General features: G+C 42.1%; 1 protein-coding gene across 1 annotated transcript in view; it reads right to left on the minus strand.

Annotated features, from left to right (window-relative positions):
* The window catches only part of LOC135537940 (collagen alpha-1(XXVI) chain-like), an 83,383-nt gene that overhangs the window by 37,213 nt on the left and 29,769 nt on the right, over positions 1-16,401 (minus strand). The window contains exons 4-5 of the mRNA XM_064963947.1: positions 446-507; positions 158-284 (exon numbers count right to left, since the gene is read on the minus strand). Of these exons, the coding sequence (XP_064820019.1) occupies positions 158-284; positions 446-507 (189 nt within the window). The remainder of the gene's footprint in view (positions 1-157; positions 285-445; positions 508-16,401) is intronic.

Here is a 16,401-nt window from a genome sequence, read left to right on the forward strand (position 1 = left end):
TTACCTGGCTCCAGGTAGGATGGAGGGCCTATGGGGGAGGGGTTAAGGGTGTTACCTGGCTCCAGGTAGGATGGAGGGCCTATGGGGGAGGGGTTCAGGGTGTTACCTGGCTCCAGGTAGGATGGAGGGCCTATGGGGGAGGGGTTAGGGGTGTTACCTGGCTCCAGGTAGGATGGAGGACCTATGGGGGTGGGGTTAGGGGTGTACACCTCGTTATCACTGGAAACCTCTGTTGAGTTGTTGAAGGATGGTGATGGTGAACCTGCCCCGTCTAGCAGTTTAATCTGGAATAACAAAAGAGCGAGGGTCAGATTAAATATACCGATGTGACATGTAATCTTCCGTCCATCATAATCATCATTTTCTTAATCGTCGTCATCATCTTCAACCAGCCATCTTTCTTCCATGTCCTCTGTTCTCTTTTCCCCCTGTCATTCCTTCTTACCTTGGACTCGATGTCGTTCAGTCTGCTATTCATGTCAGTGAAGCCGGTGCAGTTCATGTACTCTGCAACGAGAGAGAGAGAGAGGAGAGAGGAGATGACAGACACACAAACACACACACACACACCCTCTCCTGGCAGTGGGTTAATACCACCACTACTGGGAAGCCAAAAGACACACAAAAGAACAATAGCCGTAAAACAATATCCAGGAATTTATTAGCTATTCTTAAATATTTTCTTCATTAAATCACACTCAGGCAGACTAAACATCATCTTTCCCTCTTTCTCTCCAACACACACACACACACACACACACACACACACACACACACACACACACACACACACACACACACACACACACACACACAGACTTTCAACAGCAACATTCTGAGGGGGATGAATGAATCCAATAGGTTTTATTGCCATTTAATTGTTTTGAGAGAAAAGTCAAGATCATGTCAACTAATCCACTGGTTCCCACAATGGGGTACTCAGGACACCATTTATATAATAATCTGGTCAATGGGGTACTCAGGACACCATTTATATAATAATCTGGTCAATGGGGTACTCAGGACACCACTTATATAATAATCTGGTCAATGGGGTACTCAGGACACCACTTATATAATAATCTGGTCAATGGGGTACTCAGAACACCACTTATATAATAATCTGGTCAATGGGGTACTCAGGACACCACTTATATAATAATCTGGTCAATGGGGTACTCAGGACACCATTTATATAATAATCTGGTCAATGGGGTACTCAGGACACCATTTATATAATAATCTGGTCAATGGGGTACTCAGGACACCACTTATATAATAATCTGGTCAATGGGGTACTCAGAACACCACTTATATAATAATCTGGTCAATGGGGTACTCAGGACACCACATGTATAATAATCTGGTCAATGGGGTACTCAGGACACCACTTATATAATAATCTGGTCAATGGGGTACTCAGGACACCACTTATATAATAATCTGGTCAATGGGGTACTCAGGACACCATTTATATAATAATCTGGTCAATGGGGTACTCAGGACACCACTTATATAATAATCTGGTCAATGGGGTACTCAGGACACCATTTATATAATAATCTGGTCAATGGGGTACTCAGGACACCACTTATATAATAATCTGGTCAATGGGGTACTCAGGACACCACTTATATAATAATCTGGTCAATGGGGTACTCAGGACACCACGTGTGTAATAATCTGGTCAATGGGGTACTCAGGACACCACTTATATAATAATCTGGTCAATGGGGTACTCAGGACACCACTTATATAATAATCTGGTCAATGGGGTACTCAGGACACCACGTGTGTAATAATCTGGTCAATGGGGTACTCAGGACACCACGTGTGTAATAATCTGGTCAATGGGGTACTCAGGACACCACGTGTGTAATACTCTGGTCACCTCTGAGTAAACTACATGACATGCACAGAGGAACGGTAGTCTATGAGTATAGCCTGTAAATGGAATGTTCTGTTATAGAATGTCAAGAACAGAAGTGTTCCGGAATGTTCCCCATTCCACAGACACATCTGGCCACACAAACCTAATGATGTAGAATGCCATTGCCATGGACAACTAGCAGTCATAAATAACTAGTCATTGCAACAACACAAGGAGCTGAAACGGTTCTGGCTTCCCTATATCATGGTTTAACCACTGTACACAGGGTTCCACTGGCAGCCGTTGAGGTTTATGGTCTGAAATAGGACAGGCAGGGTTTAGGTGTGTGTGTGTGTGGGGGGGGGTTGGTTTACCATTGGTATAAGCATCTACAAACAGAAGCACCAATCAAGGGCTCAACCAAACACATTCCTCTGTAATTAATCTGCCCACATACTCAGTACTGTTTATCTAGCCACTTCAGTGGGACCAAAATGAACCCAATTAGCTCCTTGTGATAAGAACAATTGCACTGAGTATCGGTACAGTAGGGTGTATGGGGGTGATATATGTACAGACCGATATGGAGTGTTCAGTGTACAGTTCAGGGGGAGGGTTTGGTTCGGGCACGGAAGTCCTATGACCCTCTCTCCCTCTCTGTTCTCACCCACGGTTATATCAGCTCTTACCCTTCACCCGGGGGCAGGATGGGTGCACCCTTAACCCCCCCCCCCCCCCGGGATCTGGAGTCATTACTGTATCATAAACACACGCCACAGAGACAAGTCTTCATGTCATGAACGTGAGCCAGAGGTAATCTATACCAACATGTGGAGGGAATGCCAGCATCACAGCAGAGAAAGGCAAAGTTCTGTTGTGTGAAAGCTAACGCAGCACTTATAGTGGAACCACAACCTACAGAGGAAGTATGTTGGGATCTGTAATGACACCATGGCAACGTAATGACACCATGGCAACGTAATGACACCATGGCAACGTAATGACACCATGGCAAAGTAATGACACCATGGCAACATAATGACACCATGGCAACATAATGACACCATGGCAACATAAAGACATCACGGCAACATAAAGACATCATGGCAACATAATGACACCATGGCAACATAATGACACCATGGCAACATAAAGACATCATGGCAACATAAAGACACCATGGCAATGTAATGACACCACGGCAACATAATGACACCATGGCAACACAAAGACACCACGGCAACATAAAGACACCATGGCAACACAATGACACCATGGCAACACAAAGATATGGAGTCTCGTTCTATTTATTTTTCTTAGAATGATCTGAGTTTTTGGGATAGGATTTAATTACGTAGTCCTTTATACTGTAGTTATTACAGTAGCAATGTATTGCGCTAAATAAACAAACAAACTGCATTTTCCTGTTTAAATTCTCAGAGGAGTCTGATCACATTCATGTTTTTGTCTAGCTCTGCAAACAGATACACTTCTGGGAATTTTACTGACAAAACAAGAAAAACTGCCCACTGGACACAGCACGGCATTTCAACGTGGATCATTCGCTAATATTTGGTTGAGACGTTGACCAATGCGATTACAACCTATATACACCCACTCAAAAAGACAGCCAATAGTTAGCTGAATATACAATGACTTATCACTATGTTATCACTATGTTATCACTATGTCATCACTATGTTGTCACTATGTTTTCACTATGTTATCACTATGTCATCACTATGTTATCACTATGTTTTCACTATGTTATCACTATGTCATCACTATGTTTTCACTATGTCATCACTATGTTATCACTATGTCATCACTATGTTATCACTATGTTTTCACTATGTTATCACTATGTCATCACTATGTTTTCACTATGTTATCACTATGTCATCACTATGTTATCACTATGAGTTATCACTATGAGTTATCACTATGTTATCACTGTGAGTTATCACTATAAGTTATCACTATGTTATCACTATGTTATCACTATGTCATCACTATGTCTTCACTATGTTATCACTATGTTATCACTCTGTTTTCACTATGTCTTCACTATGTTATCACTATGTCTTCACTATGTTATCACTATGTTTTCACTATGTTTTCACTATGTTTTCACTATGTTTTCACTATGTCTTCACTATGTCATCACTATGTCTTCACTATGTCTTCACTATGTCTTCACTATGTCTTCACTATGTCATCACTATGTTTTCACTATGTTTTCACTATGTTTTCACTATGTTATCACTGTGTGTTATCACTGTGTGTTATCACTGTGTGTTGTTTTCAACCATCTGAAAGCACAACCAGATTCCAATAGAAAAACCATGTCTGATTTCCTTTTGGTTTAGTTCTCATCTAAATGAGTTATCACTGCACTTTCAACCATTTAAAAGCACAACAAAGTTCAATAAAATTTGGAATTAAAATGTCAGATTTAATTTAGTTATAGGATTTACTGTATGAATGTATTATCACTGTGCTTCATTCAATAGCAGAACCAAATCACCTGGATTGCAGCTAGGTGAGATTACATTAAACGTACATAGAGCAAGTGATCAATGCTGTTGGTGATTCTGAGCAGATTGGGAACATCTCCACTGACCTACGACCTTTGCATGTGATCTTGAACATATACTACTACATAAGTAGACATTTACAGTTACAGTAACCTTAAAATTAATAACATAACAAGTGATCAATGCAGTTTGAGATTTGGTACAGATTATTATAGCAATTGTGAACATCTCCACTGACCTACGACCTTAGCATGTCATCTTGAACATATACTACTACATAAGTAAAATGAATAACAGTTACATGGCCATATTTTAAAGGTTGAATGTGACATTAGTTTAATAAGACAGCCTTAACTTTAGTCTATTTACTGTGTTTAAAGTCACATTAAAGTCACATTGAAATGTGTTTAGCTGACACCACAACCAGATATCAACATTTAAAGGATATGTATATCTACTGCTTGGATAGTCCCACCTGAGCCACTGGCTAAATCCCATTATTTAACTTTGATTTTTGGATGAGTTGGAGATCCAACAAATCATTTGTCAACAAGTTAATGGGCCATTTGCTGTATTTCAAAAGGGATGTTGAATTGTGTTTGGTTGTCAACGCAACCAAATATCAACATTTGAAGGAGATGGATTCATCTCTCCATCTCAACCAAGAATCTAAGTTAAAGGAAAAAAATCAGGTTATGGTCAAACCCTACACCCTAGCCTGAGGTCAAACCCTACACCCCAACCTGAGGTCAAACCCTACAACCATAGCCTGAGGTCAAACCCTCCCACCCTAGCCTGAGGTCAATCCCTACACCCTAGCCTGAGGTCAAACCCTACAACCATAGCCTGAGGTCAAACCCTACACCCCAACCTGAGCACTCTGTTCCGCCACCTTTGGTCTCTTGGCCCTCCCACCCTTGCAGGAGGGCAGTTCCCGCTCAGCCCAGTCAAAGCTCTTTGTCCGGGCACCCCAACAGGGGAACAAGCTTCCCCCTAAAGGCAGGACAAGCGGAGTCCCTGCCCATCTTTCAGGAAGCATCTGAAACCCTACTTCCTTGAAGACCATCTTAAACTTGAACCCTGGGCTGAATTGAAACAACAGCTGTTGATGACTTTGTAAACAGTATACAGGCATAAATAATATTAGTGATGATACTAAACTGGTAAAACTATGGCGATATTTCATTTGCTCTGTTAAACCTACACTTTAGAATGACCTTGACAGCAACAGTAAATCTATTTGTTTTTAAATTTTATTTAACTAGGCAAGTCAGTTAAGAACAAAATCTTCTTTTCAATGACAGCCTAGGAACAGTGGGTTAACTGCCTGTTCAGGGGCAGAACGACAGATTTGTATCTTGTCAGCTTGGGGATATGAACTTGCAACCTTTTGGTTCCTAGTCCAACGCTCTACCCACTAGGCTACCCTCCCAACTCTACACTCTAACCACTAGGCTACCCTCCCACCTCTACACTCTAACCACTAGGCTACCCTGCCGCCCCAGATCTCACAACAATCACTCACAATAGTACATTTGAAGTCAAAAGTGACAAATATCATCGCTAAGGAGGGCAGGGCAAGGGCTTGGTTAAATCACTCGATGGGAGACCAAAGAGTATCTGTAGATAGATACATTCTCCAGTAGGAGGTGCTGCCCAGCCTGTTGTTTTTCTTCTTCTGATAGTGGCTATATAATGTTGAAGATCTGACGTTGTTTTATTAAAAAGGTACAAATTTAACATATTTTATACAAGGTTTGTATGTTGAACATCAAGAGAATGGGCGTTAATATGGTACCATGTGAAGATCCTGCTCTATGATCCACTGCAGATGTAGGATCTTAATTTGATCACCCTGTTGTGGCATAACTTGTATCGTATTTGGGTTTTGAAAAAAGGATTCTGAATTTTTTGTCATTTCCACTTTTACATTTCAGACTTCAACCCTTACAAATGTCCATTACTTATAATCCACATAATAATTCACATTTACTGTTGCTGCAGGATTATTTTCCTGCTGTAGCAAACAGGCTCAAATTAAAATCCTACATCTGTATATAATTACTGAATATGAACCAGGATGTAACAGGCACTATATGATTATGTAAATGAGTCTGAAGACAGACTGTAACCTGATCACCATAGATACCCAGACGGTTGAGTCAAACAACAGAGAGAATATATAGAAGTTCCACTGAGAATGCACCACACACACACACACGCACACGCACGCACGCACGCACGCACACACACACACACACACACACACACACACACACACAAATACTGTAGGTTCCTGTTGTGCATCATGTATCTTACGGATAATGTATTACGGATAATGTATTACGGATAATGTATTACGGATAATGTATTACGGATAATGTATTACGGATAATGTATTACGGATAATGTATTACGGATAATGTATGACAGATCATGTATGACAGATCATGTATTACAGAGACCTAACTATAGAAGTAGGAATAGAGAAACAGGCTGTGGCAATAGGAGGTATGTCCATCACCTCACCCGCATCACTTATCAGATACAACGGGTCCTCTAAGTAATATCCACAATCATAACATACACTATAGTGTAGTTCTACAGCCATCTCTTGACTCACTATAAATCACTATAGTGTAGTTCTACGGCCATCTCTTGACTAAATATAAATCACTATAGTGTAGTTCTACGGCCATCTCTTGACTAAATATAAATCACTATAGTGTAGTTCTACGACCATCTCTTGACTAAATATAAATCACTATAGTGTAGTTCTACAGCCATCTCTTGACTAAATATAAATCACTATAGTGTAGTTCTACGGCCATCTCTTGACTAAATATAAATCACTATAGTGTAGTTCTACGGCCATCTCTTGACTAAATATAAATCACTATAGTGTAGTTCTACAGCCATCTCTTGACTAAATATAAATCACTATAGTGCAGTTCTACGGCCATCTCTTGACTAAATATAAATCACTATAGTGTAGTTCTACGGCCATCTCTTGACTAAATATAAATCACTATAGTGTAGTTCTACGGCCATCTCTTGACTAAATATAAATCACTATAGTGTAGTTCTACAGCCATCTCTCGACTAAATATAAATCACTATAGTGTACTTCTACGTCTATCTCTCGACTAAATATAAATCACTATAGTGTAGTTCTACGGCCATCTCTTGACTAAATATGAATCACTATAGTGTAGTTCTACAGCCATCTCTCGACTAAATATAAATCACTATAGTGTAGTTCTACGTCTATCTCTCGACTAAATATAAATCACATATTTGATTGCTTACTGAATTTCCCATCCTCTCTTCCAAGATAAACCCCTGTGTGTATAGTACAACATTTCAATGTTTTATACACAGCAGAGTTAGCTGGAGGGCAAGATATGTATAGTGTAAAGAAACCCCTGTGTGTTATAGTACAACATTTCTCCTGTTGCTGTCAGTAGTTTTTAACCTGCTTGTGAATAATTCAGCATATTTTAATTTAATGTTTCAACTATGTATTAGCTATACATTGAGTCATTCAATACTATTGGATAAAGCATCCGCTGAGCTCTATATTCATTAATACTATTGGATAAAGCAGCCAACGAGCTTTATATTCATTAATACTATTGGATAAAGCAGCCGCCGAGCTCTATATTCATTAATACTATTGGATAAAGCAGCCGCCAAGCTCTATATTCATTAATACTATTGGATAAAGCAGCCGCCGAGCTCTATATTCATTAATACTATTGGATAAAGCAGCCAACAAGCTCTATATTCATTAATACTATTGGATAAAGCAGCCGCCAAGCTCTATATTCATTAATACTATTGGATAAAGCAGCCGCCAAGCTCTATATTCATTAATACTATTGGATAAAGCAGCCAACGAGCTCTATATTCATTAATACTATTGGATAAAGCAGCCGCCGAGCTCTATATTCATTACTACTATTGGATAAAGCAGCCAACAAGCTCTATATTCATTCAATACTATTGGATAAAGCAGCCAACGAGCTCTATATTCATTCAATACTATTGGATACAGCAGCTGCAGAGCTCTATTGAAGATGCTTAACGTTCATGGAGCAAGTGCAGTGTGCGGTGCGCGTGAATGTGCGTGTGTGTGTGTGCCCGCATTGGACCATCCTCTTTGCTAAGGCACGCAGCCCACAAGAGAGACAGACACAGGAAATAGAATGCTGTCACTTCCCCAAGATACACAGAGGGGTGGGCAGTGTCAGCGAGTGTACAGTATGCGTGTCTATCTGGTAGGGTGTCATGTCATAGACAGCCTCCCAGGGCTGGCCGTTTCCCAGCAGTCTGTGCTGTGTCTGCCCAGGACCAGCATGTGGGCGGCAATCTCTGGCAACAGGAGCGGGAGGCGCTGAACGCTTTGTGCCCAAACCAGGATGCCAAGGATGCCCAGCTCTCCACAGCGAGACCATACGGAATTTCTCATCCCCATGCCAGCCTACTGACCGCTCACAACAAAACCTAGAATCAAAAACAGTGTTCTGCAATTCTAGTCCTGATGTCTCACAAGATGTGCAGGCTTTTGTTACAGCCCAATACTAACAAAGATAATTCAATGAATCAGTTGATCTCCAAGCGCTTGATTGGTTTTCCAAGTGTGCTAGTAGTACGGTAATCTCTCGCGGGCAGAAATGCGGCACCATAGATCAGGACTATGGTTATAATATAGAGGCAAGAAGAAGAATGTGAACCCTTTGGAATTACCTGGATTTCTGCATAAATTGGGGAGGCAGGTAGCCTAGTGGTTAGAGTGTAGAGGCGGCAGGTAGCCTAGTGGTTAGAGTGTAGAGGAGGCAGGTAGCCTAGTGGTTAGAGTGTAGAGGAGGCAGGTAGCCTAGTGGTTAGAGTGTAGAGGAGGCAGGTAGCCTAGTGGTTAGAGTGTAGAGGCGGCAGGGTAGCCTAGTGGTTAGAGTGTAGAGGAGGCAGGTAGCCTAGTGGTTAGAGTGTAGAGGAGGCAGGTAGCCTAGTGGTTAGAGTGTAGAGGAGGCAGGTAGCCTAGTGGTTAGAGTGTAGAGGAGGCAGGTACCCTAGTGGTTAGAGTGTAGAGGAGGCAGGTAGCCTAGTGGTTAGAGTGTAGAGGCGGCAGGTAACCTAGTGGTTAGAGTGTAGAGGAGGCAGGTAGCCTAGTGGTTAGAGTGTCGAGGAGGCAGGTAGCCTAGTGGTTAGAGCGTTGTGCCAGTAACCAAAAAGTTGATAAATCAAATTCCTTCGAGCTGACAAGGTAGAAATATATTGTTCTGCCCCTGAACAAGGCAGTTAACCCACTGTTCCTAGGCCGTCATTGTAAATAAGAATTACTTATTAATCATACAATGTGAATTTCTGGATTTTTGTTTTAGATTCTGTCTCTCACAGTTGAAGTGTACCTATGATAAAAAATTACAGACCTCTACATGCTTTGTAAGTAGGAAAACCTGCAAAATCGGCAGTGTATTGAATACTTGTTCTCCTCACTGTATATCTATACTATGGTTATATAGATCTATACTATGGTTATATAGATCTATACTATGGTTATATAGATCTATACTATGGTTATATAGATCTACACTATGGTTATATAGATCTATACTATGGTTATATAGATCTATACTATGGTTATATAGATCTATACTATGGTTATATAGATCTATACTATGGTTATATAGATTTATTGTCACAACTTCCGCCGAGGTTGGCTCTCCTGCCTGTTCAGGCAGTGCTCGGCGGTCGTCGTCACCGTCCTACTAGCCACAACCGATCCCTTTTCGTGTATCTGTTGGTTTTGTCTGATTGGTTTCACCTGTGTGTTGTTTAGTTAATTAGTGTCTGTATATGTAGTAGGTTGTCCCGCCCTTGTTTTGTGCTGGATTGTTATTTGTGTATTCATGTCAGTCAGTGTATCTTGTGTTGTTATTCTCCGGTCTGTCTTTATCCTGTGTTGGATTGTTCACCCTGTGTGTGTTGGGTTGTTCACCCTGTGTGTGTTGGGTTGTTCACCCTGTGTGTGTTGGGTTGTTCACCCTGTGTGTGTTGGGTTGTTCACCCTGTGTGTGTTGGATTGTTCACACTGTGTGTGTTGGGTTGTTCACCCTGTGTGTGTTGGATTGTTCACACTGTGTGTGTTGGGTTGTTCACCCTGTGTGTGTTGGGTTGTTCACCCTGTGTGTGTTGGGTTGTTCACCCTGTGTGTGTTGGGTTGTTCACCCTGTGTGTGTTGGGTTGTTCACCCTGTGTGTGTTGGATTGTTCACCCTGTGTGTGTTGGATTGTTCACCCTGTGTGTGTTGGGTTGTTCACCCTGTGTGTGTTGGGTTGTTCACCCTGTGTGTGTTGGATTGTTCACCCTGTGTGTGTTGGGTTGTTCACCCTGTGTGTGTTGGGTTGTTCACCCTGTGTGTGTTGGGTTGTTCACCCTGTGTGTGTTGGGTTGTTCACCCTGTGTGTGTTGGGTTGTTCACCCTGTGTGTGTTGGATTGTTCACCCTGTGTGTGTTGGGTTGTTCACCCTGTGTGTGTTGGGTTGTTCACCCTGTGTGTGTTGGGTTGTTCACCCTGTGTGTGTTGGGTTGTTCACCCTGTGTGTGTTGGATTGTTCACCCTGTGTGTGTTGGATTGTTCACCCTGTGTGTGTTGGATTGTTCACCCTGTGTGTGTTGGGTTGTTCACCCTGTGTGTGTTGTTGGATTGTTCACCCTGTGTGTGTTGGGTTGTTCACCCTGTGTGTGTTGGATTGTTCACCCTGTGTGTGTTGGGTTGTTCACCCTGTGTGTGTTGGATTGTTCACCCTGTGTGTGTTGGGTTGTTCACCCTGTGTGTGTTGGGTTGTTCACCCTGTGTGTGTTGTGTTGTTCACCCTGTGTGTGTTGGGTTGTTCACCCTGTGTGTGTTGGATTGTTCACCCTGTGTGTGTTGGATTGTTCACCCTGTGTGTGTTGGGTTGTTCACCCTGTGTGTGTTGTGTTGTTCACCCTGTGTGTGTTGGGTTGTTCACCCTGTGTGTGTTGGGTTGTTCACCCTGTGTGTGTTGGGTTGTTCACCCTGTGTGTGTTGGATTGTTCACCCTGTGTGTGTTGGATTGTTCACCCTGTGTGTGTTGGATTGTTCACCCTGTGTGTGTTGGGTTGTTCACCCTGTGTGTGTTGGATTGTTCACCCTGTGTGTGTTGGATTGTTCACCCTGTGTGTGTTGGATTGTTCACCCTGTGTGTGTTGGATTGTTCACCCTGTGTGTGTTGGGTTGTTCACCCTGTGTGTGTTGGGTTGTTCACCCTGTGTGTGTTGGATTGTTCACCCTGTGTGTGTTGGATTGTTCACCCTGTGTGTGTTGGATTGTTCACCCTGTGTGTGTTGGGTTGTTCACCCTGTGTGTGTTGGGTTGTTCACCCTGTGTGTGTTGGGTTGTTCACCATGTGTGTGTTGGGTTGTTCACCCTGTGTGTGTTGGGTTGTTCACCCTGTGTGTGTTGGGTTGTTCACCCTGTGTGTGTTGGGTTGTTCACCCTGTGTGTGTTGGGTTGTTCACCCTGTGTGTGTTGGATTGTTCACCCTGTGTGTGTTGGATTGTTCACCCTGTGTGTGTTGGATTGTTCACCCTGTGTGTGTTGGATTGTTCACCCTGTGTGTGTTGGGTTGTTCACCCTGTGTGTGTTGGGTTGTTCACCCTGTGTGTGTTGGGTTGTTCACCCTGTGTGTGTTGGATTGTTCACCCTGTGTGTTGGATTGTTCACCCTGTGTGTTGGATTGTTCACCCTGTGTGTGTTGGGTTGTTCACCCTGTGTGTGTTGGGTTGTTCACCCTGTGTGTGTTGGGTTGTTCACCCTGTGTGTTGGGTTGTTCACCCTGTGTGTGTTGGGTTGTTCACCCTGTGTGTTGGGTTGTTCACCCTGTGTGTGTTGGGTTGTTCACCCTGTGTGTGTTGGGTTGTTCACCCTGTGTGTGTTGGGTTGTTCACCCTGTGTGTGTTGGATTGTTCACCCTGTGTGTGTTGGGTTGTTCACCCTGTGTGTGTTGGGTTGTTCACCCTGTGTGTGTTGGATTGTTCACCCTGTGTGTGTTGGATTGTTCACCCTGTGTGTGTTGGGTTGTTCACCCTGTGTGTGTTGTGTTGTTCACCCTGTGTGTGTTGGGTTGTTCACCCTGTGTGTGTTGGGTTGTTCACCCTGTGTGTGTTGGATTGTTCACCCTGTGTGTGTTGGGTTGTTCACCCTGTGTGTGTTGTGTTGTTCACCCTGTGTGTGTTGTGTTGTTCACCCTGTGTGTGTTGGGTTGTTCACCCTGTGTGTGTTGGATTGTTCACCCTGTGTGTGTTGGATTGTTCACCCTGTGTGTGTTGGGTTGTTCACCCTGTGTGTGTTGGGTTGTTCACCCTGTGTGTGTTGGATTGTTCACCCTGTGTGTGTTGGATTGTTCACCCTGTGTGTGTTGGGTTGTTCACCCTGTGTGTGTTGGGTTGTTCACCCTGTGTGTGTTGGGTTGTTCACCCTGTGTGTGTTGGGTTGTTCACCCTGTGTGTGTTGGGTTGTTCACCCTGTGTGTGTTGGGTTGTTCACCCTGTGTGTGTTGGGTTGTTCACCCTGTGTGTGTTGGGTTGTTCACCCTGTGTGTGTTGGGTTGTTCACCCTGTGTGTGTTGGGTTGTTCACCCTGTGTGTGTTGGATTGTTCACTGTGTGTGTTGGATTGTTTCTGTGTGTGTTGGGTTGTTCACCCTGTGTGTGTTGGGTTGTTCACCCTGTGTGTGTTGGGTTGTTCACCCTGTGTGTGTTGGATTGTTCACCCTGTGTGTGTTGGGTTGTTCACCCTGTGTGTGTTGGGTTGTTCACCCTGTGTGTGTTGGGTTGTTCACCCTGTGTGTGTTGGGTTGTTCACCCTGTGTGTGTTGGGTTGTTCACCCTGTGTGTGTTGGATTGTTCACCCTGTGTGTGTTGGGTTGTTCACCCTGTGTGTGTTGGGTTGTTCACCCTGTGTGTGTTGGGTTGTTCACCCTGTGTGTGTTGGATTGTTCACCCTGTGTGTGTTGGATTGTTCACCCTGTGTGTGTTGGGTTGTTCACCCTGTGTGTGTTGGGTTGTTCACCCTGTGTGTGTTGGATTGTTCACCCTGTGTGTGTTGGATTGTTCACCCTGTGTGTGTTGGGTTGTTCACCCTGTGTGTGTTGGGTTGTTCACCCTGTGTGTGTTGGATTGTTCACCCTGTGTGTGTTGGATTGTTCACCCTGTGTGTGTTGGGTTGTTCACCCTGTGTGTGTTGGGTTGTTCACCCTGTGTGTGTTGGATTGTTCACCCTGTGTGTTGGGTTGTTCACCCTGTGTGTGTTGGGTTGTTCACCCTGTGTGTGTTGGGTTGTTCACCCTGTGTGTGTTGGGTTGTTCACCCTGTGTGTGTTGGGTTGTTCACCCTGTGTGTGTTGGGTTGTTCACCCTGTGTGTGTTGGGTTGACCGTGTTTTTTGTTCGCCGGAGAATAAACTGTCATATCACTATCTGCTCTCTGCGCCTGATTCCACCCACCTTGTTAAGACGTGACATTTATATTATGGTTATATAGATATATACTTGTGTCATGCACAGACTTGCCAAAACTATAGTTCGTTAACCTGTTGGAACTCTAGGGGCGCAATTTCATTTTTGGATGAAAAACGTTCCCGTTTTAAACAAGATATTTTGTCACAAAAAGATGCTCGACTATGCATATAATTGCTACTGTTCGAAAGAAAACACTCTGACGTGTCCAGAAATACAAAGATCTTCTCTGTGCGTGCCCTTTAACGTGAGCTTCAGGCAAAACCAAGATGAGATGGCATCCAGGAAATGACAAGGATTTTTGAGGCTCTGTTTGTCATGATCTCCTTATATGGCTGTGAACGCAAGAGGAATGAGTCTGCCCTTTCTGTCGTTTCCCCAAGGTGTCTGCAGCATTGTGACGTATTTGTAGGCAGATCATTGGAAGATTGACCATAAGAGACCACATTTACCACGTGTCCGCCCGGTGTCCTGCGCCGAAATTGGTGCGCAAAAGTCACCTGCCAGTATTTTTCCAAACAATACAGAGAGTAAAGCAAGCTTCCACGAACTGCATGTCAATGAAGAGATATGTGAAAAAACACCTTGAGGACTGATTCCAAACAACGTTTGCCATATTTCGGTCGATATTATGTAGTTAATCCGGAAAAGTTTTACGTTGTAGGTGACTGCATTTTCGGTTCGTTTCAGTAGCCAGGCGCAATGTAGAAAACGGAACGATTTCTCCTACACACAGACGCTTTTAGGAAACACTGCGCATTTGGTGTGTAACTGAGAGTCTCCTCATTGAAAACATCAGAAGCTCTTCAAAGGTAAATGATTTTATTTATTTGGTTATCTGGTTTTTGTGAAAATGTTGCGTGCTACATGCTACACAAAATGCTATGCTAGCTTTGCATACTCTTACACAAATTAGTCAATTTCTATGGTTCAAAAGCATATTTTGAAAATCTGAGATGACAGTGTTGTTAAGAAAAGGCTAAGCTTGAGAGCAAACGCATTATTTTAATTTTATTTGCGATTTTCAGAAATCGTTAACGTTGCATTATGCTAATGAGCCTGAGGCTTTAGTCACGATCCCGGATCCGGGATGGGGAGTTTCAAGAAGTTAACAAGAAATTTGTGGAGTGGTTGAAAAATGAGTTTTAATGACTCCAACCTCAGTGTATGTAAACTTCCGACTTCAATGTCAGATCTACAAAATGTTTATATAGATCTATACTATGGTTTATATTGATCTACACTATGGTTTATATAGATCTACACTATGGTTATATAGATCTATACTATGGTTTATATTGATCTACACTATGGTTTATATAGATCTACACTATGGTTATATAGATCTACACTATGGTTTATATAGATCTATACTATGGTTATATAGATCTACACTATGGTTATATAGATCTATACTATGGTTATATAGATCTACACTATGGTTTATATAGATCTATACTATGGTTATATAGATCTACACTATGGTTATATAGATCTATACTATGGTTATATAGATCTATACTATGGTTTATATTGATCTACACTATGGTTTATATAGATCTACACTATGGTTATATAGATCTATACTATGGTTATATAGATCTACACTATGGTTATATAGATCTACACTATGGTTATATAGATCTATACTATGGTTTATATTGATCTACACTATGGTTTATATAGATCTACACTATGGTTATATAGATCTATACTATGGTTTATATTGATCTACACTATGGTTTATATAGATCTACACAATGGTTATATAGATCTACACTATGGTTTATATAGATCTACACTATGGTTTATATAGATCTACACTATGGTTTATATAGATCTACACTATGGTTATATAGATCTACACTATGGTTATATAGATCTACACTATGGTTATATAGATCTACACTATGGTTATATAGATCTATACTATGGTTACATAGATCTACTGTGACGTAGAAGTCCGTCACTGGCCGCTGGCAGCATTTGGTTCTTTAACGCACACACATATTCATCACTCCTCCCTGCGCCATTATAAGATAAGTTAACAATGTGGGTCGACACACAAATTAACTTCTGTCTTGGTGCATGCATTTCACACTTGTCAATGTTCATATTTGAGAGATACAATAATTATTATACTTATCAATGTTGTGGATGAGCGCATTGTTTGTTTGTTCTGTTCCTCTCTCTCCATCTCTGTAGCTTCCGGGTATGCTGGAAAAGGACCCGAGCTAAGGGAATTGGGTTGGCTTTATAGTGCCTGTCCCAAATGGCTCATAAATGCATATGGGCATATTGAAAGATATTGTCAGTAGTGATGAAATGTTGTAAATGTTATGTTGTGATATTGTTTAAAACTGTGTTGCAATGTATATCCTTTAGTATGTTTAGTTCATGGAAAATGTAGGTTTGTATTGTTAATTGATTAATTAATTAGGGTTAATTGTTCTG

The sequence above is a fragment of the Oncorhynchus masou genome, unplaced genomic scaffold (genome assembly GCF_036934945.1).
Source record: "Oncorhynchus masou masou isolate Uvic2021 unplaced genomic scaffold, UVic_Omas_1.1 unplaced_scaffold_874, whole genome shotgun sequence".
Classification (NCBI taxonomy): Eukaryota; Metazoa; Chordata; class Actinopteri; order Salmoniformes; family Salmonidae; genus Oncorhynchus; species Oncorhynchus masou.